This window comes from Brachyistius frenatus, unplaced genomic scaffold, assembly GCF_029030835.1.
Source record: "Brachyistius frenatus isolate BFR_SWC_R1_liver_20210118 unplaced genomic scaffold, ASM2903083v1 Contig_10, whole genome shotgun sequence".
Taxonomy (NCBI): domain Eukaryota; kingdom Metazoa; phylum Chordata; class Actinopteri; family Embiotocidae; genus Brachyistius; species Brachyistius frenatus.
Genome location: NW_027210609.1, coordinates 4,494,819 through 4,522,423, shown reverse-complemented (window position 1 = coordinate 4,522,423; position 27,605 = coordinate 4,494,819). Strand labels below are relative to the sequence as shown.

Genomic DNA, 27,605 nt, shown 5'->3' with positions numbered 1-27,605 from the left:
AATGTGCCAATGATAGCATTTCACATTTTAAAGGTGTGACTCAGGGACGCAATGCTTGTCCAGAAAGATTCCCTGGACCTTATTAGTATCACTGAAATGCTATTCACTCTCACTGGATGACATCTGTAGTCGTTTATAGAAGATGACAAGACACGTCGCTCGCACAACTATAAACAAGATGTCTGACTGATCTGCTGTCACATGGAATAGTTCCTCTTTAGACAATGAAAACATTTATAGCCCGGAGTACAAAAGAAGCAGTACATCACTGTCAGTCAGCTGCACCGAAAAGCTCAAATGTACTAATCCCGGGTCCAGTTAGATGAATCGGGGCCTCGTCAGGTGTTAATCTGACTCCCGACCACTGGGTTAGCCTGCTTTCAATTGAAGGAACTTTGTTTTTTTGTCATCTATTTTCTCCACTTCAAACCTGTGTTGTACCTCCAGCTGCCTGGAGGGGGGGCTCTCTCTCTTAACCGCACCTTCTTGGGCTCTCCAGTTTTCTTTATGTGCTTTAGGTTCTTCACAGTAACCTCTGTTGACACGATTTATTTGTGCTGTACAAATAGATTTGACCTGACTCGGCTGCAGACAAACAAACTCGCAAAAGACTGTGATGAATGATCAACTACAACGGCTGTAGGCAGCATTATCTAAGGCGGCACAGGAAGATCACAGCTATTACATAACCAAATTTAAACTGACAGCCTAGGCATGAATCATGACATGAATATGCCAGCTGTATGTTTTTTTTTGTTTTTGTTTTTTGTTTTTTGCACTAATGCGTTTTGAAATTTTAGACATATATACACACACACACCTGGCTCAGAGCTGCTGCAGGGGCTGGAGGGGGGCTCTTTAAAGCAGGACACAGTTGGATTTCTTTTTTGCCTTCTTCTTTTCCACTGGCGTTTTCCTATTTATCTGTCTGACCAGGTCATAGAAGATCTAAGAGAGAGCAGACAATAAGTGAATAAAGTCAGTTATGTTACCCACTGTTGAGGACACTTAAAAGGTTTACGTGACCACATTAAGGCCTCGTTACTTAAAGGATTTGAGTCCTCATTTGCACACAGAAGGTGTAACGAGGGTGTAGCACTGACAACCAGGTATAATCCAGGTGAGCTCATTAGTACCTACATCTTCAATTCTTGTCTTTAATAGAAAAAAAAATTCTGCTGAGGAAGATAACGCAAATTCATCTTTTTAATACAATTTAAAATCAGATCACCGTTTTCAAGTAATTTCCCGAGAATATAATATTTTGGCTGATGTTTGAGGTCTGGTTGTTTACAATATGGGTAGACTCACTACTAGCAGTTTGTTTCTGTGTGTACTCACATCAAGGACGTTGATCTTTGACTTAGCAGAGGACTCTAAAAAGGCACAGTGGTTCCACTGTCTGGCCAGGTTCTGGCCCTGCTCCTTCCCGACCACACGCTCATCCTCCAAGTCACACTTGTTCCCTACCAAGATCATCGGCACCTGAGGACAGGACAGGAGAAAGCAAGATGGCATGTAAATACATCCTAAATCCTGAATGTTCTGTCTTCAAGAGATCTGGTGGCCTTTTCTGACACATTTTAGTCCAGTTCAAACATTTGTGACATTGTATTCAGCAAAGGTTGGTTATGTTCCTCTAAATGCATCTTTCCTTCCAGCTCAGATACTCCATGTCCTCCAAGAGGCTGTTTCTGGAGCTTTTTACAAATAAAATCATTATTAACTACTCTGATTGCACAAGTAAAACCCTACCTTGTGAATAAAACGTATCTACGTAGCATCCTTACCACAAGTAATGGCTGCAGCTCAAGATTTAAGCGTATACGGTGTATACAGTGGTCTATGAACCGGGTCGGATCCTGAAGAATCCGCTGTTGCACATTAGAAACTTCCAAAGGATGTTGTACAATTGCAAGTTTGTGTTTAAGTAACTTAACCAAGTAAAAGTTTTTTTTTTTTTCCCCCAATATGGGCAGACTGCGAGCTTACCTTCAGCACCACATTTACAGATAATAGCTGGAAAATTGACTCCTTTATCTTTGAAGATCTGCCATTCCTGATGTCAATTATCATCCTGTGGAAGGCTACGTGAAGACTTTGTAGCTGCAGATGTCTTACTTTGTTCTCCACTGGCAGCAATGCAAACTCCAAATACAGAAGTTACATATGCACTCGGTGTAGCACTGAGCGTTAGTGGGCTCAGGCTAAAGCTTTCTAATAGCAACAAATACCACCTCTAAAACACTGACTCAAAATACTTAGAAAGAAGGTTTAAGAATTGTGCAGTTTTACAGCTCAGGAGGGACCAGCCATCACAATAATTCACAAGTCTAGCACTTATATCAAAAATATTCTTACTATTTACATAAACATGATGGAAAAATATTACAGTACCACAAAATGATCAGTAAAAAACTGCAGATGTGAGGCAATGAAAATATTCTAATCAACCACACATGTGTCTGACATTATTCCCCAGAGTGCTGAGGTTCATAAGTAAGACAATAAAAATAAATTGAGAAAAAGAGGGAACAGAGGAATGGGTGCATAAAGAGAAAAATGAGTTAGACTGTAGAAAGGATAATAAAGAAAAGTACAGGGCTCCAAGTGGAGAGTTGAAAATCAGAATGGATTATTTTTTTCCCCTTCTTAATAACATTGTAAACACAATAACCAATTTACCAATATGAGACTTTGCAAAAGCGTGTGCAAAACAAAGAAGTCCATAGAATGCCAGGTACCATCCCCAGTATGAATATAAACAGGAGCCCATGTTATCTTTGAGACAGCACTTTGTAATTCCCGAATTGTGCCGTTTCTCATGAGACATTTACAGCCCCTTCAACACCTCCAAATCACTTGCGCATTCTGACACAGGGCCGAGTATTTAATAAAACATATACAGTAACTGACTTTTGACATGTTAAAAGACCACAATTCAGCTCGCTACCTCGCCCTTCAAACTACAACAAAGCTACAGCTACAGGCGCAGCCTCACTTGCACACTTTTGCAGAGTCCGGCAGCGGCATTAACATCCATGAGGGTTCAATGGTTCAGGACGGGCGTTGGGACGGAGAGGTAGTGAATATAATAGAAGGACATTGGCTAACAAAAGCTAAACTCGTGCATCCTCAAAGTGCAAAAGTAGAGGGAGGATTATTAACAGCCAAGAAACCTATTCATTTCATTGTGAAGCCTGGATGGGAGACAATACAAAAAAAAAAATAATAATAAATAAATAAATCGCTCCATCCCTGTGGGAAAGCAAAGAAAATAATTTAGGTTACACAACAGAGACCAAAGAGATTAAAGGATCAATGTAGCAAGGAAGGTAGTTTCCTTTTTTTTTTTTCATTTCTTTAAAAAAGGAAATCATTTCTAAGCAAAACTAAGAACACAAACGTTGACATAAAACGCAGCTGAAGTTGGAATCTCCCAAACAGGCAACACTTCTTTTGTGCCCTCAGTCAGATGTTTCAACAACCGAGGTCAAAAATAACTCAAACTCGGAGGAAGAGAATATTCTGGGCAAAACCTCGGCCCTGACTGTCACAGTGGGCAGAGACGGGGCATTCGGGGTGTCGGGATGCGTCTCATCCTGCCTGCTGTTTCCTGACTGGCTATCTAGGGAGAATGCTGAGGCCGGAGGAAGTCATGGCAGCCCCGCCCAGCCAGGATAACATCGCTTTCCTTCCTGAAAGTTTTCGAACATTTCAGCCTGATTCCACGCTCCGGCTGCTCCCTGGAATTACATGATAGTGTGAGCCTGTTTGTTTGTGTGTGCCTTCATTTGGCAGGCAGCGTTATTTTCACATTTAAACTTGGCTTAATAAACCACTCGCTGTAAAACCGAACGACGGCAGAAAAAGGGGTTGAGTCGCAGGTTTGAGGAAGAGTTCAGGGTTTTGTCACAGGGCTCACAGGATATTTGTCTTTGTGATGCAGCTAAACAAGCAACAAACACAATCACCAAGTGGAAAGTTTTGCATGCAGCACAACAGGCGCCAATATATCAGCTGAGGAAATCTATTTGCGGTGGGCCTGCAACAAATAAATCTATGCATGGGAAATCCTGCCTTCACTCCCTTCTTCTGGTCCACAAGTGGCCCACAGACGTGTCTTGTGGACCTGGAAAAACGGGATATTTGTAAGCTACATGGTCACATCCTGACATGCGCCAGCTCGCTCACACTTCCGACCATTCCCCACCCACAACTCTACTGTTCAGGGGTCGTTATTTGAGCAGTGTGGCCACACTTCTTGAGACAATATAAAGAATGAGATGATTATTCCAGGGTTCCTTTTCTGTTTTTGCCCTCTCTAACTGGAGCAGACGACAGGAAACTGAGATGTTTAGATTAACCCCACAGAGGTTGCTGCTTGATGTTTGATATCCAAACAAGCCCTCGCACTGGACTGCTGAGCGACATTTCTCCCAGGGATCCTGGGAGAACCAGCGGTATGCCCTCCCTACACAAACCCTGAGCCAGGCCAGGGATAAAAAGAACGGAGAGAGGGGTGGAAGGATGGAGGTATGCAGAAAGGAAAAATGTCCAGTGTCAGCAGCACACAAGGCAGCATTAGCCTACTTGAAGAATCCACACAGCCCACAGAGAATCTGTTGAGACGCTGTTAACATGCTACAGACAGGTCTTATTCCGCCCACAATGGCACAGAACAGGAGAGTATAGAGTAGCATAAATGAATGGAGCCAGTCCTTCCAAATGGAGCAGTGAGTCACAAGCATGGAGTCGAGCATTAGTACCATCCTAGTCACACAAGCAGAGACGGCGATGGCCCAGAAAAGTCATAAGACCTCTCTTACACAAGAACCGTGGAAGGAAGTAAAGGAATCGAGCTTTTAATACACTGGTGACTGCTCACTTACTTTATTTTTCACTCCTAATGACTTCTTTGTAAGGAGATGGAGTTTCACCCCACTGTGTTCAATGTACGGTCATTAAAAGGTCTTTTAATTGAGCTTGGGAATATTAAGTGCCACTGTACATTTTGCCAGCTTTGGAGTAAATGGTGTGTGGCAGAGCTAAGAATGACAACAGCTGTAGCAGCAAAGCTTTCTCCAAGTAAGAAATCGGTCCTCTCGGATGGAAAAAAAAGAAAACACGTTAAGCATTTCCTTTGGTCGCGCATTCCTGCAAGGGGCAAAGAAAGATAAACAGATTTCACGGCTATCATAGGTAAAGGCTTCAGTCGCCACTGAACTGACAGCTGGCAGAGTGGCCGTAATAGTCCGATAAGCAAAACTTTTTAAAATCGGAGGATCTATTCAAAGAAAACATTCAACTGTTTTCTTGCACGCCGAGAAGCCACTGATCCTGCAGTCCATCTGTTAGCCTGAGGCTAACCTCAGCTTCCAAACCACGGAGGCTCTAATGAAGCCCCACAGCCCCACAGCCTCACAATCCAGTGTGTTTTTGATGAGCTGAGGCTTTCCCTTGCACATCATCCCTGACAGTCCAATCACCCACACAGACTGCCAGACCACAGTCAAGACCACGAGGCAGGCCACAGAGAAGAGCGGGGAACACAAAGCAACAGGCGCTGAATGGGCCAGTCAAAGCAAAATGAAGAGGAGTATGCTGGCACAGATATAGAGGAAAGGGGAGCAAGAGCACAAAACTTCTGCACCAGGCTGCAGAGGGGCTTACTAGACGGTTGAAGGGGAACGCAGAGAAAGGGGGAAAGGAAAGCGCAAGAGAGAGGGTTATGGTCACATCAGTTCCCTCCAGAGATAACCAAAAAAGGACATCTTGGATCCTGCTGACGCACTATTGGCTCCACCAGAAAGGGGATGGAGGGCTTACTCACTCCAGCAGCCTCCCAACTCATGAGATACAGAAAAAGGGGAAATGTGCCACTGACAAACAGCAAACTAGGAATATAATGAGATGACGCTTCCTCTTTTCATTTGCAGTGTTACAGATCCAAGCTGAGGGCCACACGTGAAGGAAAAAGAAAAAAAACTGCATGTAGGAAAACCAAAAGAAAGAGTTTAACATCTCCTAGTGAGATAAAGATATTCCCCCACTTTTTACTGAACTCTTAGCTAAGTGGGGGCCAGTGATCAGTGTCCATGTTAAACACTGTTCAAATAATCAATCCACAGAGACATGCATGTCACTATTTAATATTAATTAAATGTTAATATAAACTCATACTAGACTGCGAAGAGTACAAAAGTTTCTCATTGTTTATACTCCACAGACAAAACACTGTGATACCACCTGCATCATGTTGAGGTAATACAATTTACAAATTCTGGCATAAGATGCAGTGATTACAATGTTGAATAGTAACCATAGCAACAGTGTGATCAGGTCCCAGAACATTGTAGGCGGCTGAGCCCACGGACAGAGGGCGCTTACAACTTATCTGCCCTATTTTCCACAATATCTGCTGTCTAAAGCACATTTACCCATGATGTAAAAAAAATTTTTTTTTTAAAACATTAAAATAAGATGATGAATATGCTTAAAGTTGGGAGAAGCTGATTAAAAACAGGCTTGTAAGCCCACGTGTGCACACTTGATACTTACATCCTCCGTGTCCTTTACTCGTAGAATCTGTTCTCTCAGGTCTTGGAGGTCGTTGAAGGTGGACTGTGCTGTGATGGAGTATACCAGAGCGAAGCCTTGGCCATTCTTCATGTACAAGTCCCTCATTGCTGTGAACTGTTCCTACACACAGGGAAAGAAAGAAAAAAAGGAGGATGGACAAGCAATGAGCTCGGTCATACAGCTTTCCACATTATACTGTTAAAGATGGATTTACTAGCATGGATCAGGAAATCGCATTAGTATCATCTGCTCAGAGATACACCACATAATGGATGTTTGAGCTGAAATAATCAATAGGTCATTCTTTCAGGAAAAGTGTGAAATATTTGATGGCTTCAGATTTTGCCATGTGATAATTTGGTGCTTGCTTTTATTTATGATAAACAAAATGTCTTTAGATTTTAGACTGTTGGTCACAACAACAAAAAACCAAGAAATTCATAAACATCATCTTTGTCTGTGAAACTATAATGGACATTTGTTTTACAAGTCGTTTGAGTAATACAGATTATTTGAAGCCCTGCTGGTTGCAGAAACTATATAGAGCAGTAAAACTCCAAGATCTCTGTCAGGCTCTCTAGCACACACGCACGCACACACACACACACACACACACACACACACACACACACACACACACACACACACACACACACACACACACACACACACACACACACACACACACACAGTATTGTTCAGTGTTGGACAGCCACAGAATCAGCCAGCTGCTTTTCAACTAAAAAGTACAGACATGAACATTTGTGTTGCTGGTGCACCATCAACAAATATGTATTCAGTACATACAAATGCTTTACCCAGACCCCGACAGGGAGAACACATCATACTGTGTAAGGTAGGGGGCACTGCATTCTGCATTTCAGAATAAAGGTCATGACAGGATGTCATTTTAGCTGATAAAAATCTTAGTTTCACTGCTGATTAGATGAGCAGGAACAGCAATGTGTTTTGTCGTTTTCAAATACCTGCCATAAAGTCACGTCTCGTTTCAAATGTAATCTATCTGAGCCAGCCCTGTCTTTCTGGAAGACAGAGATTCATGTTTCCCCTCCAATGTCAGTGTTCAATAAAGTGCTTATACACAGCAAAGCGGGGTATTGACAGAGATTTACATTTTGTGTTTCTCACTTACTGTGCCGGCTGTGTCGAGAATTTCAAGCATACATTGCTGCCCGTCTACCTCCACTTGCTGTAAGACAGAGAAACATGGCAACAGAATCAGATAATGTAAAGCTTAATTCCAGGTCACTGAGTAAATCCTATTCCGTGTTTAAAACACTGCACACAGTAAAGGCTATGAGAGAGCGAGCAAACATGGCGGAATGAAAAAGAAGAGACAGGGAAAGAGAAGGATGAGGAGTTGAATGAAAGAACTAGCAACCACAATATAATGACCCGAACCTGCAGAGCAGCTGCTAACAATCAGCTCATTTCAAGCCAGCACTCAGCCTCTCTCATGGGACACTCACCTTTCTGTACGAGTCTTCTATTGTAGGGTCATATTTTTCCACAAAGATTCCCTGCACAAACTGAACTGTCTGTAAAGAGAAGACACAGAGGAAGCCAACGTTAGATCAATGTGACCTCCGGGCCACAGAAACAAAAACATCCCGAGTGGCAAATACAGTGTAAGTGCCAAGTCCTCAACCACAATGTCTTTCTGCAATCATCTCAGCAACTGGAGAGGACATCTGGAATGACAACGTTCACGACGGCGCTGGGCAGTTCGGCCAAGACGGCGACAAAGCAGGACTGAAGGCCAGTACTTTTATTATACTAACATGTGTGACTACATGCTGATGTCAGGTTTGGACTATGCTATATAAAGCTCGGAGCTTAGTGGCAGGTTTACATTATGGCTAGACCGAGTTCACCTGATAACATCTTAATCTTAATGCCTGTTTGGGGGATTAACCTGAATTTCACACCTGGTCCAGGTTAGCTAAACGGAGTGTGCAACATTGAACAAACATACATGGTCTCCTGGCAGCCCTGTGATTGCAATAACTACCTTGCTGCTCAGCTTTTGTCTCTGTTTTTCATCAGATTTAAGAATGAAGGGAACGTTTTGGTTTTAGTTGTTTCACTGTAAATTAGCCCAGAATTTCTGCCTCTGACAAGCTTAGAATTGACCCGTTTAAGTTTAGCAAAACGTCTACAACAAATGGATGAGAAGGACAGACACTAATGTGCAGAAAACAGAGAATTCATATAAAACTGGCCTAGAGGACAGCAGAGGTGAACACCTGCTAGGAAACACAAGCATGTTATCTATAAATAGTTAATGAAGGAACTTGGAAAAAGGACAGTTATCTGCGCTCTTGCTACTTCTTGTCACAAAAATAATCTTTCCTGATTTGCTTTCTTCCACCACACAGTTTCCTTCAAAGTTATCAAAATGTCTGTCTGTTTCATTGACAATTATCTACAAAGCCTTTCGGAAACACACCGCAGGGGTGTTAGAAGTAGGAGGGGGGGGGCCAGGAAGGCATACTCACCAGAGCGGACTTGCCCACACCTCCAGAGCCTAACACCACTAGCTTGTATTCACGCATGGCGGGATTGCTTCACTGGACAGCCCAACAGTCTGCACTGGACAAACAAGGAGAAGCAAATTAGGAAAAGCAAAATGAGAAAAGGTGCAAGCTCTACTCAGAATAACTTTCTTTTCAAGCAAAACCAAGGAATTTCCCCAGTCCGGTCTCTGAGTTTATTCATTGCAGAAAGGAAGGATTGTAGTCATTCCTGGAGGTTATGGACAAGAGGCAGCACAACAATAGAGGGAACACCCATAAGTGGAGCTGCTTCAGGGTGGAGGAGGTGAAGAGTATGTGACCCCCTCTCTAACACAAACCAGCTGTGGTGTGTACGAGTGTAGGGGGGGACTGAAGGGGAGATGATACATGGATCTGGCAGATATTCCTGATAATGACACAATCCTCTGGCTTTCGCACACCATAACACACCCTGCTGTCAGATTTGTCAGTGTGTTTGGTTTCTGGTGTTTGGAAAACAACAATATGGTGACTGTCTCCTTGGCTAATGACAGAAATCAGCTGGGGGAAGTGGAAACTGCAATGGGGAGGAAATTGTGAAATCACTGGAATATCCCTTTAAGGGATGCAAGGCTTTGAAGCATTGGCACACACTGTTGCGTGAAGTCAGTTGGGCTCGCCAACTGGGTCACTACAAGTTGGGCTCCAGTCAGAGGGGTTGGAGTTTAGTTGTAGCTGGGCAAAGCGAAGAATCATGATTTTTTTTTTTTTTGTCAATTCATATTAAATCCTATTTTGTAAAAGCTGATATCTATCAATCATTTGGTCGAGAATAAAATAAAATAAACTAAAATGTGCAGTTTTGTCTAATCAACAGTCACAAACCAAAAGACCTTCAGATTTATTATATAAAACCGTGTAAAGCAGCTAATCATCACAATGCAGAAACTGTTTTGGATTTTTTTTTTTTTTTTTTGCGCTTCAAGAATGATTGAAACAATCAATTATCAAAGTGGTTGTGAAATGGTTTCTGTCAAATCAACTTACTATTATAGTTCTAGGTGCATTATTATGTCCCACGTTTCCCCATTTATTATGGATACCAGCTTGAGCTGTGGTAGAGTTCCTATACCCAAACTTTCTGCAAGAAAAACGCTAACATCAGGTCTCTTCAAGTACAACGGAATTCTTTTGGCTTCTGTGTTGAAAAGTGCAGCTTGTTGGCATCAAGGCCGTGTTGAAAATCAAAAAGTAGCTCGCGTCAAAATCAGGTCCCTCGGAGGACAGTATTGCCTCGTTTGATAATCAACCCTTTTTGCAAACCACCGAAAGCTAATCGTCAGCCAGTCTGGGAAGCAGATGATTCTTCCTACACTGTTCTCTTTAAGGCACACTCTATCAAAATCCTCAGGGGGGTGGACGAAGCACTGAGGACCTCCAACTTCCATCACAAGCAGTCACCATGTGGGATATGAAGCCCGGACCGTAAATAATTCGTATACCCTAATCCTCTTCACGCAAAGATAAGTTCTCCTTGCATGATTAAAGAGGAGCCACTGGATAGGGAAAAAAAAAAAAAAGAAACGATAGAGAACAGGGCTCTGCGAGTACTATGCGAACACACGCTGCTGTACTCTCATGTAAACATTCAGGCAGAGTCGAGTGCATGCTCTGTGTCACACATACAATGTGGTACAGACGAAGTCACACTCGGCTTTAGGCTCGGCCTCACTTGTCAGCTATCTGCATGTCATGTTTCTTGTACGAACGCCGACCCACGCGAAGACGGATGACGTCAGGAGGCTGCTGTGTGACACAGACGGTTAGATTATTATGTGACAGCTTCAGAGGTTGTTATGGAGGACTCCTGGTCCTCCAAATTGTCCAGAGTCAAATCCCAGCTGCCTTCTCCCATCTTAAAAAAAAAATTCTTTAAGGATGAGCAAAACAAAAAGGACATTAGGACTTGATCTGCAACCTGTGCATATCAACAGATGCCTTGCATACGTCTGAAGCTGACCGCTTTCATTTGTTGGCCAATTAATTACCTGCCATTGTTAAAAGAAGTGGAAAAGGTTTAAACTAATATTGAAGAAAGTGGTTAGCACAATAACTTCTTCATCAGCAAAAGGCACTCATCAGTTCAGGAGAGGTATGGTACCTTCACTGTAAAAATGCTGCAATGAACTCTGCTTTTGTTTCCCGTTATGAAAGTGTGTGGTTCAGCACAGTTAAAAATAGAGTCCTCTCAAAGGAAGATAGCCACTGATTTGTATGGTATACAAAGTAAAGAAAAAAATGTGCAGAAAAGTGCACAATCACATAATGAAAAAGCCACCTGCAGTCCAAACATGCCACATTTTCTTAACTACTTTTGTATTATCACTATTTGCTTTTTTTGTTTCTAACAAAAACTGTAATGTGGTCATGTACTTTTTAAAATAGGTGTCCTATATATGCTACAGGTGTTAAGCTTTTAAGTGCGTACATTATGTTTGACTGGAGGTGGATAATTGGTTTAACACTACTTGACATTCACACAACTGAAAGGAGAACTGATACAGATATGGTTTTCCCTTTATGTGACCGTGGGTGCTTCCCACAGCAAAAACGGAAACGTTTGAAAAAAAACCACACAAAAAAACAGTCGTCCGAATCACAATTATAATATGAACAAGTTGGTTCTTTTCTCCAGTTCCTCACTTGTTCTTTTGCAATGTTGCTGTTTTTATACCTACTAACTTTTACATAAGAGTGTCAATCCCTACGCGTCATTAAACTGCATCGGACTGTCAGGTGGTGTGCTAGTAAACTGATAAGGATGATTTTATTTTTTTTTTGTTGGCCATGAACGAAGACAGTCATATTTTAAAGCTAAACCCCATCACCGAGCATTAAACCGGTCAAAAAGGAAAGATTGTGAGTATTAGTTTCTTGCTTAGCTCAAGCAGGAGAGAAGGACAACATTTAAATGCCCATGTGTTAATTCATGCTCTCAAGAATGGCAAAGTGGTTACGCTTGATGGCTGCCAAGACACAAATACCACCATCGCAAGCTTTAATGACCTTATTGATTACAGCTCTGATTGATATTCAACGAGCTAGAAAAACCTGTCTACCCTGACTTCTTCACCCAGAACTGCACCCTGTTCTTCGAAAAAGATAAAACGCAAATGAGTAACGCTCTTGTTCTGAAACCTTCTCTGCGTACAAACTTTCATACCAGGAAAACTACAACTATGTCTGTACTCTCTCATCCGCCTGCCAACACTCGCAACACGCACAAACACACACAAGGCCATTTAAGGACATCAGCCTTTAAAACCAAACCTCTCTCTCTCTGTCTCTCTCTCTTTCCACTGCCCTGAACTACACACTGTCATTCCCAACAAAACAAACACGCCGCTGCAGCCGTTCCTCTGCTCTCGTAGTAACCCCAGCAAATAAGGAGCGAGGGAAAGCCACATGCCACAGAAAACATGCTCCTCCATGACATCACTGCATCACTCACCCTCTACAGCCAAAGGTATGTATCCATCTAGGGCTGGAAATTGGATCAGGTGGCGCTTGGTAGCAAGATCACGCAGCGAATGAGAGTCTGGATAAACCGCAAAACTGAATTTAGGAGAACCGGAGGCCGCACAGCTGATATGCAGCATCCAGGATCCACTATTTCCTAGTGCGCCGAGTCTAATCCGACGGCAATGAAGCTGTCAGAGCAACTGACTCGGCAAGATGGGGTGACTGACAGCTGCCCTCTGTATCTTCCACCCAGCGCGGATGGTGAAGATGCACACATCCGCCGGTTACGCCAGCAGCGCGATACCCACTCTTGTGGGTAAACGCTTGCTTGTTAAAACCACATGCCAATTACAGAAGCCACAGTGTTGCGAAAAACACGAGGTAGGAGTACAGAGAAAAACAGTGTGAGAATATTTTCTCTAGAAGCAGGTTTTTTTTTTTTTTTTTTTTTTTATATTGACAAGTTCCAGGTTACTCAAGATCACAGTACACATCACTTGTTCAAACTGAGCTCAAGAAAATAAAAACAACCAACAAAAAAAAACACTAACTTCAGGAGAATAACTGAGAAGCGACAGACGGCAGAAAACCTGCCAAAGTCAGGGTTATGGTGAAGATGGCAGAGCAGCAGCTGATCATTTGACAGCAAACATATTTCCTACCAATATCTTAATCATTTCTTTTAAACTACCTAAAGAGACACGTGTTATTTGACACTAATTATAAGGAGGAAAAAGTCCTCAGATCATGGATTTAGTTCAGTTAGTTAGTGTTAAGTTTAGAAACTGTCGAGTCCAAGAGGAACTTCCTTGAATCCCCTTCCCCATTTAACCACAAAAATATCTTCATTGTTCATGTCATATGCAGTTATCCTTTATACATTACAAATTGCATATTTGCCTATACAGAAAATGCACATTTGACATGTTGTCTAAAAGTCTAACTAGAATAGCAATTAATTGTAATTCATTATTTTGATGTGCATCAGTTGAACTCCGTCTCTAATTGACTATAATTGGTCCCAAATTACACCGTTTTTTTCCCTGGGGAGCTTCCCTGGGAAATTAGGAATTTACAAGCCTGTAAAATAAACAGAGCTTAAAAACAGAAACGCTAACCTTTCAAAGTGGTAAAGAGTGCAACGTTTTTTTTGTTTTTTTTTTATTTTTCAGGAGAAGATATTCACGCGCGGTAGATAATACCGTACAAACTGCACAGAGGTCATCATTACTTCTGAGTCACGAGGACGTTTCATCTCCGAGGTCATGTTCAATCTATCTCTCAAATCTTCTCCCATCAAAAGAACCAAAATCAGCATAACGACTCGGTAGTTCTTGCATCTTTTCCGTGAGTCAGTGCAAAACTGCAGCTCGGTACACCAAAACTTAAATTATGACAAAGACCTGCAACTGACAAACACCATCAGCCGAATGCATGCATCTGTCTCAGTGGGGCTTTGACCTGTAACCACATCCTCTTTCCAAAGCACAAGAAGGCTTCATGCTGATAGGATGGAAAAGCAGTAGCTACCTACTAAAATAACCTCTTCCAGTCTCTGTTCCTGTTCAAGACTACAGACAGCAGGCTTGCTATAAGTAGGGAGGAAGGAGGTGGAGGGTGGAGGTGGGGGTGGGGGGTTTAAAGGCTCCATCTCAGGCTGCTATCAGATATTCAGGGCACAGGATGGAGGCACATGTATCATCTCAGTTCACCCAGAGTGGAAAAAAATAAAAATAAATGTTAAAGAAAGGACTACTTCACTAAGAAACTGTGTTAATCTGTTATTAACAATAATAATAATACAAAAGATGACCTGCTGTGTTTTAGAGTTTGAAGGATGGAGTACACAACACCTTTCACACATTCAGGTCTCCCTGCAGAAGAAAACAACCTTACAACAAAGCTTTGGACCCGGGCAGGAGAGGAGAAAGTCATTTGAGCCCTCGGGCTGCGATCTCGCTGTGAATCTAACCCTAATGTGCTTACAGCAGTAGCATACGCTTTTATCAGTCCAGGTCATGCTTAAGTCCCTTCAATCTGCGGCTCCGACTCCACCACAGATGTGTGATTTAGTACATTCAGCTTCCACAACATGAACGCAAATTCATCGTAAAACCCCCTCTTCTTCTTCTTCTTCTCTCTCTTACAGATATAAAATATCCTCAAAATACCGTCATCTATAAATCCAGGCAAACGAGGCCCGGCGTGTGTTCACGATAAACAATAATAATGCCGTTTCAAAACCAGCAGCTACCGCGAAGTCCCGTTATCACACACACACACACACACACAAAACAAAACAAAACAAAACCAAAAAAAAACGCCGCTAACTAAGCTAAGCTTTAACTTGGCCGCTAGCTGCGGCTCGTTAGCCGCCGAGCTAACTAGCCGACACGTTCCTCTCCCCGCGTCGTGTAAACAAAACACGAGCTAGCTGGTCAGAAACGTGCCGCGATCGAGCTAATTTCACAAGTCAAAACGGCCAAATACGGCGGCGACAGGTCTGAAAACGACCCGCAAGCGAGGTGTATTTTCTCGGGTAAGACGCAGCTAGATTGAGCTAAACGTTACCTGCCCTTCCGTCCTGGCCTTGACTATTAAAAAAAAAAAAAAAAAAAAAAAAAATGGGGAGTGCAACACACTCCGGTTCGTACTTGCGGACAATTCTTCTCATTTATCGGGTGGTGGGGAAGAAACAAATAAACAAAACGCGAGCCGTCCGCTGCGTTTGTTTTCCGCTTTATTGACCCGCCGGCGTCGACGCCCCGCGCTCCCAGGTAAAATGACTTATCGACCGCGTCTCGTAAAGTTTTGTCATTTCGCACTCACCGTCTCTTGCTCGCTGTCTCTCGCCGCTCCGCAAGTGTCAGTTTGCCTCCGGGAGGCCTGTGTGCGCAGCAGACGTCACTCCTCGTCGTTTCTCCGGGTTTTTCTTTTTTTTCTTCTTAAAAGGGCATCATCACACATCGGCCGCTCATTTACATGATAACGGGCGGCACAGTACTGATGATGAGACAGAAATACACACTTTGGATTTAGCTAGTATGATTAAATATATATATATATGTAAATATAAATAAATAAAGTAATTGTACAACCCACTGAACATCCCACTCGTATACAACTGCACAAGTCTTGAAACACCCCCCCACAAAAAAACAAAAAATACCCATGAAGATGCATTCAAAACTTAAATAAAATCAACTTTAACTGAGCCAAAGTGTCTTTTTGTTTTTGTATATATATATATATATATATATATATATAATCTATAAATATATATATAAATATATAAATATATATATAAACATAAATATATATATATATATATATATAATATAAATCGGACTCGGTCCAGTGTCTTTTTGTTTTTGTATATATAAATATATATATAAAAATATAAATCTCTATATATATATATATATATATATATATATATAAATCTATAAATAAATATATAAATATATAAATCTATATATATATAAATATATAAATATCGGACTCGGTCCAGTGTCTTTTTGTATATATATATATATATATATATATATATATATATATATATATATATATAAATATATATATATATATACATAAATATATATATTTATCATACTAGCTAAATCCAAAGTGTGTATTTCTGTCTCATCATCAGTACTGTGCCGCCCGTTATCATGTAAATGAGCAGCCGATATATATATATATATATATATATATATATATATATATATATATATATATATATATGCTTTATGTAGGCAGAAAGCAGCAAGAAATGTCCTCCCTTGCTTTACATTTGAACACCCACTGAGGATGAGTTGCGTTCTGGTTGTAAAAACCTGTAACGCATAATGTAAAACAAAATCAATAAGGAGGCAGTATTTTGTGTGGGTGAAGTGAATAATAGTCATCAATATTACAAACTGTGTGAGTCACAGCTGTTTTAAGTCTTTGGGGGAATTTATAAATCAAGGCTAATTTCCCCCAAGGGGAAATGCAGTTGAAATATTTTCCTTTAAATTCCGTTTATGTTGATTCTTAGATTTGATGAGAGTAACTAGTCAAGTCATATTTATATATATATGAACAGCACAAACAAAAGTTTAACAAGGAGCTGCACCAAAATCAAACAAAATTAAAGCAATCCGATTAATTTGAAAATTACAACCCATCGAAAAAAAAAGAAGAAAAAAAAAAAGTAGATTTTAAAAGCAGACAGGCAAGGATGTAAGAGCAGCAAGCAATACTCATTAATCAAATAGTAACAGACTTAAGTGATTAGCTTCCTTTTAATTGATTGGTCGCATCTTCTTAAATGTGAATAAGAGATTTTCTTAATCCATGTTTTCTCACCAAGACCACAGACTTGGATGTGTTCATTTCACAAAACATGTTTTATTAAAAGAAAAGGCTGAATAGTGGAACAACAGGGATCTAATAAAGGATTGATAATTTAACAAGGAATCTTTTCTTAAGCAATATGCCAAAACATCTGCTGGTTTCAGATTCTCAAATATGAATATTTGCTTTTTTTTTTCTTTCTTTTTTTTTTACCAAGTCTAATATCTGAATATCTGAATATCTGAAGTGTCATCAGCACACAAGTCCAAGTCACAAGTCTTCAAGTCTTCTAACAACATATTTTCCTAATACATTAAGAGCATGTTATTTTAATGCATAAACCCAAGTTAAGTCAACAACTGACACAACAAATTAACAGTAAATTTATCACCAACAATTTGACAAAGTCAAAAATGTATTCTAGCTGCTTAAATGTGAATATCTTATTCTTTATAAAAGGATACTGAATATTTTAGGGTTTAGACTGTTGTATGGATAAAACGGGCATGTGATGGATGTTTGCTGACAATTTATAGACCAAATTAATAATCATTATAGAAAATAATAGTTAGTCACAGTCCAATAGGCCAAATCATTAAGTATTTGAGGTGTAGTATTTAACAGTCTACAAGTACTTTCTTTTTCATTTCTTTTTCTGGGATTTTATTAGGTCACACCTTGAGATTTTTCTAATTTTTGGCACTCAAGCCAAGTCTCAAGTGGACAGATCTGCAGCTTAAATAAATCCTTATCCCAAACACACATCTGACAACTGACATGCAGGAGAAACTGCATCACGGTCCTTTTTAGTCCATTTTGCCGTCCTGTGTCCTTCACCTGTAAGTGTTAGAGCTGAGACAGATAACGGGTGTGCGACAGACACATACAAGAATGTGAGAGGAAAGTGCTCCCTTATATGTGTCCTATCTTCACACGTCTTTAAAGGGTCAGCTGCTCAAGTTTGGGCAGGCAAAGAAAGCAACACCGGTCTGGATATTTTTGTAAGGAGGTCCCCCTAGTGGGGAAAGATAATCCTGCGCAGGGTGAAAGGAACATGGAGTGAAAATGCACTTTGAACTCATTCTCACGAACTAAAACAGAGTCCATAAATGTATTCATAAGGCTCTCTCTCTCTCTCTCTCGCTCGCTCACTCACACACGCACACACTTTACAACATTTTTTTTTTGTATTTATTATTGTACCATAGTACAATCTTTCATACAGATTTAATACAGTATGCATCAATCCCTTGCTTACGTTTCTCCATTCCTTTAAACTCGCTGTGCCATCTGTTGTCATTAGCACGCAACTGTGTTGAATGTAAAATCACTGTCACATAAAACAGAACAATTTGATAACAACTCTTCACAATCTAGAATAAATAAATCACTTTAATACAAACTAATATTCCAGGAAAATCAAATGGAAAGGCCAGCCAAGCGTCGCTGGACAACCCAAACGTGTGACATATTAAAGGCAAATAAAGAGTAGTATAACTGAGTACAAGCAGAAAGCTTTTACTGTACATACATGTAATTCTAAATCATTATCGTTTTATGTGTGACACGTGTTTTTGCTAGATTCAACGCTATCTCGCAGCTTGTCTGTCATGATACATGCAGTACATACTGTATGTGAACAAAATAGAAAAGCACAGCTCGTCCCCACACGCCCACAAACAAACAACTCTCACCACGCGTCTGTATTTAACCAGTGTCGGGTAAATCGGATGCACATGACAAGGCTGAGAATGATAAAAGGCAGATCTGCACATGGCTCCTGAAAGAAGGAAAATGAGGATGTGTTTCTGTCCTTTACTTCTCTGACAAAGTCCATAAAGTTGGGTCTGATGTGTGGTATTCTGCACCTCCATTTCTTCTCCGTGACCTCAGCAAGGAATTCAAAAAGGCCTAGTGGATAAAGAAGTGAAGAGTCCTCTCACTGATATTGCCTGTAGTCGCCAAAGGAGGGGGTGGACATGGGAGCAGGCTCTTCTGCGAACTGGGGTCCTTGGGAGGAAAACACAAGTCAACGTCAGAGTGAGAAGTCTGAGCAATACACTGAACCCTAACTTTGATTCTCAGCAGCTTCTGTGTATGCAGTGTAGGACTGCAACTAATGGATTGTGTTCACTGTTGACTATTTGACCTCTTGTGGGCAACAGAATATTTAAAAGAAAACTTCCAAAAAGCCCACGTTGACATATTCAGATTGATTGTTTAGTCAAAGCAACGACTAAAAACACAAATACATTCAGTTTGGTACAGAAAACTAAAGACTTTTTAGTAGTAAAAAATGTGGTATACGCAATGAAGTCAGTGTGCAAGTTTTAAAAAAAAAAGTTTAATTTTGGAGTATAATGTTGAAGTGCAGTCCTATCCCACAGTGCACAAAAGAAGTGGAGGAGCTTCTCGGTGCTGTGAAAAGAACAATATTTGTCGATGGCGGGGAAACAAATACGAGGGTCACACGAAAGAACAAAAAAACACGTATTTGAAAAACTCTCTAAAAACATTTCCAGTCTTTGTGTAGCATAAGTGGAAACAGCAATATAAAGCCATGTGTGTACGAAGCAGGTTTCGCATCAGTCACTAGTCGTAAAATAGTGTGGTATCTTAAATTAAGAGTAAGCCAAAGCAATTATGGCACGTATTGTCTCTCTTTGTCTTTATATAGTTTTAGAAGATGTATGCTGCACCCACGATGTGCAGTTTGAAACACTTATTTGACAAGGTGGGAAATACAACAGTTGTCTTTAGAATTATTCTCCATTCCTTTCGTTTGCTGTGCTAACATTTTTAATCTCCATATTTATTCATAAATTCTAGTTATAACTGATTTATATCTTTTTGCTAAGATGTCTTCATGAGCCCATTCTTTTTTTTTAACCCACCAGAGCAATTCTTTTTTTTAATCCAAATATATTTCTTTGTTATATTTTATGAGTATTAGTTCAAATGCAACAGATGGACTGTGGAACAAATAAAGAGAAGCATAGCTGAGTTCATGCAGAAAGCCTTTACTGTACATACATGCACTGTTGAACTGGGACTCATTGTTGCTGCTGAGCAGACATTTTTCACTGCAGACTTCCTGACTTGTTGCAGCAGAAAAAGCAGTAAAACCATTAACGACGGCTCAGTTGTGGGACCGAAGTGTCCCACATAGAACACAGCCGTTAATAATGCTAATAATTACACCTGGCATGTAAAAAATGTTTCATGCAAAAAAAGTGCAGCTAATTACTTTTTAACATCATTACTGTCAGGCAAAAAGCTTGTGATACCAATTTTTTTTTTTTTTTAAACTGCACGGTTTTAGCTTACAAAAAGATGTTTTGTAGGTCACCAAAAATCAACACCACAAAGACTCATAAAAATGTGTTAAAACCAACTAGTTCAACTAAAAATACAGGGTGATTAGACTGTAAACAGGAGCTTTCTCTCAGTTCTCTCACTGACTAGATGCTGCTTTTGTGCAAAGCTAGCAGGTGAGAAGGTGACTAATGCTCCTACAGTACAATCAATATAAACATGTCTAAGGAGGCATTCATATCTGGATGAATTACCAAGTGCTGATCTAAATGTGAATAATAGTTAACTACACTTTGACCACATAGCATATCTACCTTCTGTTAAAAATGTTTCTTTATCTTTTTTTTTTCCCCTCCCAGCTGTCGCTCACCTGGGAGTTGTTGAATTGTTGGGTTCCTTTCTAAAATGTTTTAAGCTTCTGTTATAAGGACTTTACTATGTTGTGCCCGGAAATAACTTCTGTAATGATTTGGCACTAAACAAATAGAATTAAATTATCCACACCGAGTTAACCAGATGGACTTGATTTAATTTGTTTGTATGAAGGAGGTCGATTTATGGATTGTGTTGTCTTTCCATATAATATTTGTCCGTCTCTGTCCTTCAGTGTAATGACACAAACTTCCCGTATCACAAGTGTCACTCACCAGTCGGGAACTGTGAAGAGGCAAACCTAGTGAGCAGGATTCCAGCGCCCTCTATCAACGCCAGCAGAATACCTCCCATGGCTGCAGAGCCAACCATGGCGACTGGTCCATCTACAGAGGAACGCACACCCCACATTAATATCCACATTTCACACAACAAGTACGTTCAGCAGGAACGGCTCAGATGGAACCGTTCGCCTGCTGCTCTTGATGATGTTTCCTAATAAGGTACTCCCTCCAGGTGTTCTCACTTATGCTGCCTAATTAAACCTCATGCGGTTGCAGACGCTGAGAATTACAAGAGATCCCCAAAGTACTCGTAATAATAGGCAACAAGTGTTGCCCCTGTGGTAAGTGCAACGGATGAATACATAAAAGACAAAAGTGAAAACACCTGAATTGGTATTCAAGCAAGTGTTAAGGATCCATATTTATAAATTAGATCACATGAAAGGAACTGAAAATACGCAGCCGAGTCACAACACTTTACAACTGCAGTACCTTTAATTTAATTGAGGAAAATCTAAAAACTGGATTTATAGTAACAGTTAAATCAGTTCTTTGGTCAGAGGTGCCAATCAAGTCCGGGGACGTTATCCTATCCGACGTCTAACCTCCGCTGTTCAATAGACTTTCAGGTGCCTGCTGGTGGAGTATTAATAATGCAACAAGATCAATGTTAAACTGTGTTCAGTCTAAAAACAGCAACATCAACATTTGCCGTTTATACGAAGCACGTATGCGCCTCCTGTAAGCTCACTCACTTCTTGCAGCGAGGATAGCTCCTGTCATGGCCCCACTTGTTATTGAGTTCCAGGGATCCTCCTTCCCCCGCACTTTTACTAAACCACAGTCAATCATGGAGAAGAGGCCTCCCCAAACAGCGAAGCTGCCTGCAACCCACAACAAAAAGAGTTAAAGGAGAAACAGGACATGTTTGGCACTTGGTTAGGTATTCAACAACTGTAGGCTTTGAACTGTCCATTTTCTTCAAGATTAAGAATAGTCTGGTGGGATTCATGTCTATTTCTCTTGTAACAAAAGGCTTTCAATAACAACACATTTCTACTGCAGAAAAGACTTATGCATCTTCCATATAGCTTATGTGCGGCCCTAAAAAAAAAAAAAGCAGTATAATCACCATGTTTTGATGGAATGATGATTGATTGCAATATAGTTTGCATACAGATGACAGCGGAAAAGAGGATTATACTCCAGGAGCGATTTGAGACGTTTCTATGTACGATTTTTTTTTTTTCTGAGATACACTTCTCCACATCAGAATTGTAAGTACAGTGAACCCTCGTTTTTCGCAGGGGTTACGTTCCAAATAGAAACCGTGATAGGCGAAATCCGTGAAGTAGTAACCTTTATTTTACAATTGAAATAGATAGAACTGGACATTAAATATATCTACGTTACATATAGTCGTAATGTGATTTCAATGCACGATGCAAATCCGTGAAGCAGCGAGACCGTGAAAAGTGAACCGCGTTATAGCGAGGGTTCACTGTATTGTAAACCACATGCTGATGACAGTCCGTACCTTTTACGTAGAAGGAAACCGTGACCTTTACAGCAGTTCAGCATTTGTTCTTACCTCCGAGCTGTGGGGCTCTGGTCTTGATGGCAGTCAAGCTGCCCCTCATTCTGTGGCTCATCCCCTACAAAACAGAGCAACAAAAAACTCAGGTCAATGAAGATTCAGTCGCTGGCAATAACAAAACACGGTGTCGAGCACGCTCTTTTCATGGTGTCAGAACAGGCTCATGTCGTACGAAGATGTCCAAACCGTTGTCTTTACATGACTGAACTTACCGAGGGTGCATTTCTGAAGCCCTTCACTGCCTGAAATATTCCTCCTCCAATGGCTCCCATGGTGAAAGCTCCCCCACAGTCGTCCACGATCCTCCAGGGGCTACAAGCAGAACACACAAATCATATTATCCGACACCGTCCATAGAATGAAGTCACATTAACACCAAGCTAATATCAGGATAACTCAAATCGGTTATACAAGTATCGATGACCAAGTTTGTAAACTTAAGTAACAAACACTATTTTAATCTGGCAATAAAACAACTAATCTGAACATTAACGTCCCTAAATCGCACATTCAGTCAATTTTGGCCCAAATACTATCATGACAATATGTATTTTAAAAAGTCCAGTCCACAATAAAAATAATAATCTCCAAAAAATGGTGAAACAAAGGTATAGTGGCTTAGGTGCTGAGAAAAAAAAACACTTTGCTGCTGCTCCTTGATATCAGCATATAGCAAATGTATGCAAACTCATGTCTTCTATTTAACTGATTGTCAGTATTCAGTGTCTCACTGCTGTGCATGACAAGACTAAAACCTGTTTTTTTATTTTTTTTTATTTTTGGAGTCTTTTATTTGGATGACATTGAAAGTCTACTAACAAATAGATGCAATTATATCTGTATCAATATATATTCTCAATTGCCTGATAATGACTAAGATATTCAACCTTACTATCTAGTTTAAAGGCATGTCCACTTGAACGTCTATCAGACTTTCTGACTATAAATGTGTTATTTCAATTAGTCACTACATAGTGAAGCCATAATCGTATAAAAAAAATAAAAATAAAAATGAAATAAATGAATGGAAGAACAGTTTTATTTTTCATCAATCCTTCCGTTTGTCACAGAACTTCACATTTAAAATCACCAACATTGGACATCTATGGTTTTCACTCGACACTAAAAGGTATCAAAAGTAACTTGTAACTAAAGCTTTTAGATAAATAGTGGAGTAAAAAGCACAATATTTCCCCCTGAGGTGTGGTGGAGTGGAAGTTTAAAATACAGTAAATGTACTTTGTCGGTACAAAACGAAGTAGATAAAGTCCACGACTTCTGGGGATTTCTTTTATGTCGAGGTTAGGTCACATCTGGTCACATCTGGTTTAACCTGATACCATACACTGGTTATAAAGCTGCCCCTTATGGCAATATACATATATACATATATATTACATTAACTCTTCACCAACACTATTCATTACAGTCACTAGTTTGCTGGAGTTCCCTGATAATAAATTGCTATCTGAAGATACCCTCCTCCAGCTGTTGTGAACACCCCCACCCCCCACCCCCACCCAGCTAACTTAGCATGGTGCTAAGGCAACAACATTAACTGACTTGACTTATAACCTCCAGGATTGCTACAACTGTCATATCGGCGCTTTGTATTCACTGCAGCTTGTATATCTTTTTTTTTTTTTTGTAGAGTCAGTTACCGGTGTCAGTAAACTGAATGTAAAATCACGTCGGCGAGGAAGCCGACAAGGTCACCAACAACGTGTGTTAGCCGAGACGGTCTGACTGCTAGCTCACCGCCAACACACTTCTATACAAATGTTAGCATTGCTGCTAACGTCAGTTAGCTCGCCGGATTTTTTTTAAAGGTGTTCCGGGTTACGCCACGCGTCGCAAAGTCGAAATAAAAGGTACACGCTTGACATTGGTAGTGACTTAAAACGGAGTCACGGGTAGGACTCGTTGAAACGCGGCGATGAAGTGATCTTTTTGGGATGTTTCAGGACTCACCATGGTTCTCTGGCATATTCCTCCATTTTGTTCTTTCGCTGTTCCCTGTGACGTCACGCGTATCGACCCAGCTGACGTAAGAACAAACCTTGGTGCCTTAAAGGAACATTTCATGTTTGTTTTTGTTTTTAGAAAACCTGGAAGATAGGCGTTTGAAGGTGAGAACTTCTTATTGTCTTGTTGGAAGATCTACTTCTTCTCATTGTAAACTGATCTACCAAAATCCGCTGCAACATAATGTGTTTTTTTTTATTTTAGTTATGCTTTGAGTCAGTTAAAAACATTTTTGGGACACCAGTGACTCCTAAACACCAAACGAACTTTTCTGGGCCATCAGTACAGGTGGACCCTATGAGGTTGACACTGGTCCAATATCAAAACAGACATGTTATAGACCTTTTTCCACTACTGTTATCATGACTCATCGCAGTAGGGGAAACACTGGAATCGATGAGGCTCACGTGACATGTCTTACCAGCGTGAACATCATAAATATTTCCCCTGCTTTGACAAATCACGGTGTCAGCAGCGAAAAAGGTCAATTCGAGGATGAGGAGGAGAACCTGTGGGTCAAAGGAGGCTAGTTTTTGACGGTTAACTTGAGTTTGATCCTGTTCTCATAGCTTTATGAGATGAGCAAGCCCAGAGAGAGAATGACAAAAAATATAAAAGTTGTAAAGTCAAGAAAAAGCCAACGTTAAAAAGTAGAAATCAAAATAATATACTTGAGATGTTCATTGATTTGGCCTCCTGTTGAGCCGGCTGTTCCAGATTTGAGGAGTAACGACAGAAAAATCTACCGTTAATAGTCAAAAGAAGATAAGGAGAAAAGAAGAAAAGGAGATAGACAGATTTATTGTGGCTTAATATTCTGACCTACAGAAGCAACTATCCGATTAAACTTCCTTGGAGTAGACATGTGACAAAAGTACAAAATGGAAGAAAAGCATTTAACCCTCGTGTTGTCCTCGGGTCAAAATGACCCGCAGCTGTGTTCAACCAAGTTCTATTTTATTTTCATATTTTTGGGGATCATTGGTGACAAGGAGGCTGTGAGGGTTTCTTTAAAGAATGATGACTAATGATCCCAAAAAAATATTAAAATATAGAAATAAAATAGAACTTGATTGAACACGGCTGCGGGTCATTTTGACCCGAGGACAACAGGAGGGTTAAACACATTCAAGACCATTTTTAGCACATTGCTTTGCTCCCTCTGTTTTATTGATAATAGCAGGCAATATTTTTTATCAATAAGTTATTATTCCATTTTGCTTTTTTTTACTATTTTATCCATTTATAATAATGTTTTATTATTTTGTTTTTTTGGGGGAGTGTTTAACGACGTCACATTTTTACACATGGTTGGTAAGTGCCAATATTGTTTAATGACACGCATTTGTTTGTTTAGTGAGATCTATGAATGCACTCAGACTATTTGTGAACTAAGATGTGGCTGAAAAAGATTGACTGACTGAAACACAGCACAACTATTAGAACTGAAAAACAGTGAGAGAGTTAGGTTTACCACAGAAGAGTTTCACTGTGATTCGCTGTAATTATTTTGTGGTCAGGTGATTCATTGTAAATTTATGTGGAAAAAGTACAGTAAAATGTAATCTCATAGGTCCTGAGTTGCCTGATGTTTGTTCAAAATTATTTTAGCTGCTCTTATGTTGCCTGTTTCAGGATTATTATTTTTTTTTTTATCAGACTGTCACAGCAAACCTTAGTTCATGTTGTAGTTAAGGTCCTCAAATTGCAAAAGGGGGATTGAACAGCTTAATCCAACCAGACGGAAAAGAAGGAAGGAACATTAATACACAATTACAATTAAATTGAAGTGCGGTATACTTTGTGCCTGACGTAAACACCAACCAGAAATGTGTCACATTATCATGTCAGCTGAACTGTTTTCTGCATATACATATAATGACCATTTTCCCCTTGAGTTCCCCTCCCTCCACACCAAACCACCAGTTATCTCAACATTATCATTTCTTCCCGTCTTTTTTCCTCCGGCTGAGACCAGATGTACTGGTCAGAGGAGCAGCTACAGCCGGGAGACAGACGGCTGGCTCGCAGCCCATTATTAGGAACGGGAAAGGAATGACTTGCAGAGCGAGCTTTCATTGAAAAATGACCAAATATAGGCATTTCATGGATGCAGAGACTGACGCAAGGCCATGGAGAGATGAACTGGCCTGCTGCTGCTGCTCTCCTCTCCTCTTTTGAAACACAAAGGATGATGTATACCTTTCCAGCTGGTGGGGAGACAGCAGACAGCTCTCACTGTATCCATGCAGCTTTAAACATGATGACTATGATGGAGTAGTGCATCAAATAAAACTATCTTGTATACATATTTTTTTAAGACGTTAAAATATGCTACGCTGGGTATAAGAATTTGAGTCTGGTCATTTGTTTTCCACAGAGAGTTCAATTACCTCGTTAACAATTCGTTAATTAGAGCTACTCCTTCATAAATGAGTCCAGAATCTATAAATAACAAATATTGTTCATTTAAAAAGTTAAAGTACTCAACTAAAGACGTCTCCCATACTTCATGGGAAAGTCACTTTTCAGTATACTTATATTGGAGGATTCCAGCATCACACTTTTGTAAGATGCCTACTGGAACACAAATCATAGTTGTGTGTAAACGTCTTGAACTCATAATAAAGGTGAGTGCAGACAAACATTAGCAGATAAAAGTGACAACCGCCAGGTTTAAATTCAAACTCTGCAGGACAACATTTTGCCCTGCGAAGTAACAATAAGCAAAACACATTTTTGAGTTTTGAGGTGTCAGAATTCACACGCAGAACAACAAGTCCTGAAGCTATTATTTATACTCCACGTTGGCTGTCGGCTATGGATACATATCTATATATGGCTCTATAATTGTTATGCTTTCTTACCAACTAGATCTGAAGTGGAATGTACACTGTGGAAATACCTGAGAATATTATTCACAGTGTGTGATTTTATACAGACCAGATCGGCTAAGGTGAGTGACAGCTCGTGAGATATTAATACATAACTGGATTTATCATACTGAAAAACACGTTCCCATTAATGTTATCAGGCAGGCATAACAATTGAAAA

General features: G+C 40.2%; 2 protein-coding genes across 6 annotated transcripts in view; both read right to left on the bottom strand.

The window, feature by feature from the left end:
- LOC138616577 (ras-related protein Rap-1A-like) overlaps window positions 1–15,557 on the bottom strand; it is a 42,065-nt gene extending 26,508 nt beyond the window's left edge. For 2 of the 5 annotated variants that reach the window (XM_069690991.1, XM_069690986.1), the window contains exons 1-7: window positions 15,450–15,557; window positions 9,102–9,190; window positions 8,073–8,141; window positions 7,736–7,792; window positions 6,562–6,702; window positions 1,342–1,485; window positions 821–948 (exon numbers count right to left, since the gene is read on the bottom strand). In XM_069690991.1, the coding sequence (XP_069547092.1) occupies window positions 859–948; window positions 1,342–1,485; window positions 6,562–6,702; window positions 7,736–7,792; window positions 8,073–8,141; window positions 9,102–9,158 (558 nt within the window). In that variant the 5' untranslated portion in view covers window positions 9,159–9,190; window positions 15,450–15,557 and the 3' untranslated portion in view covers window positions 821–858. Of the gene's footprint in view, window positions 1–820; window positions 949–1,341; window positions 1,486–6,561; window positions 6,703–7,735; window positions 7,793–8,072; window positions 8,142–9,101; window positions 9,196–12,609; window positions 13,065–15,274; window positions 15,402–15,449 lie in introns of those variants that run through there. The other 3 variants (XM_069690989.1, XM_069690988.1, XM_069690990.1) reach the window with 3 other exon arrangements.
- Window positions 15,558–18,332: 2,775 nt separating this feature from the next.
- On the bottom strand, window positions 18,333–24,557 carry timm17a (translocase of inner mitochondrial membrane 17 homolog A (yeast)). The gene is made up of 6 exons (XM_069691034.1): window positions 24,498–24,557; window positions 22,739–22,838; window positions 22,521–22,584; window positions 21,685–21,813; window positions 20,921–21,031; window positions 18,333–18,968 (listed from the first exon to the last, which is right to left on the bottom strand). The coding sequence occupies exons 1-6, from the start codon at window positions 24,521–24,523 to the stop codon at window positions 18,898–18,900; spliced, it is 501 nt and encodes a 166-aa protein (XP_069547135.1). The 5' UTR covers window positions 24,524–24,557; the 3' UTR covers window positions 18,333–18,897.
- Window positions 24,558–27,605: the final 3,048 nt, after the last annotated feature.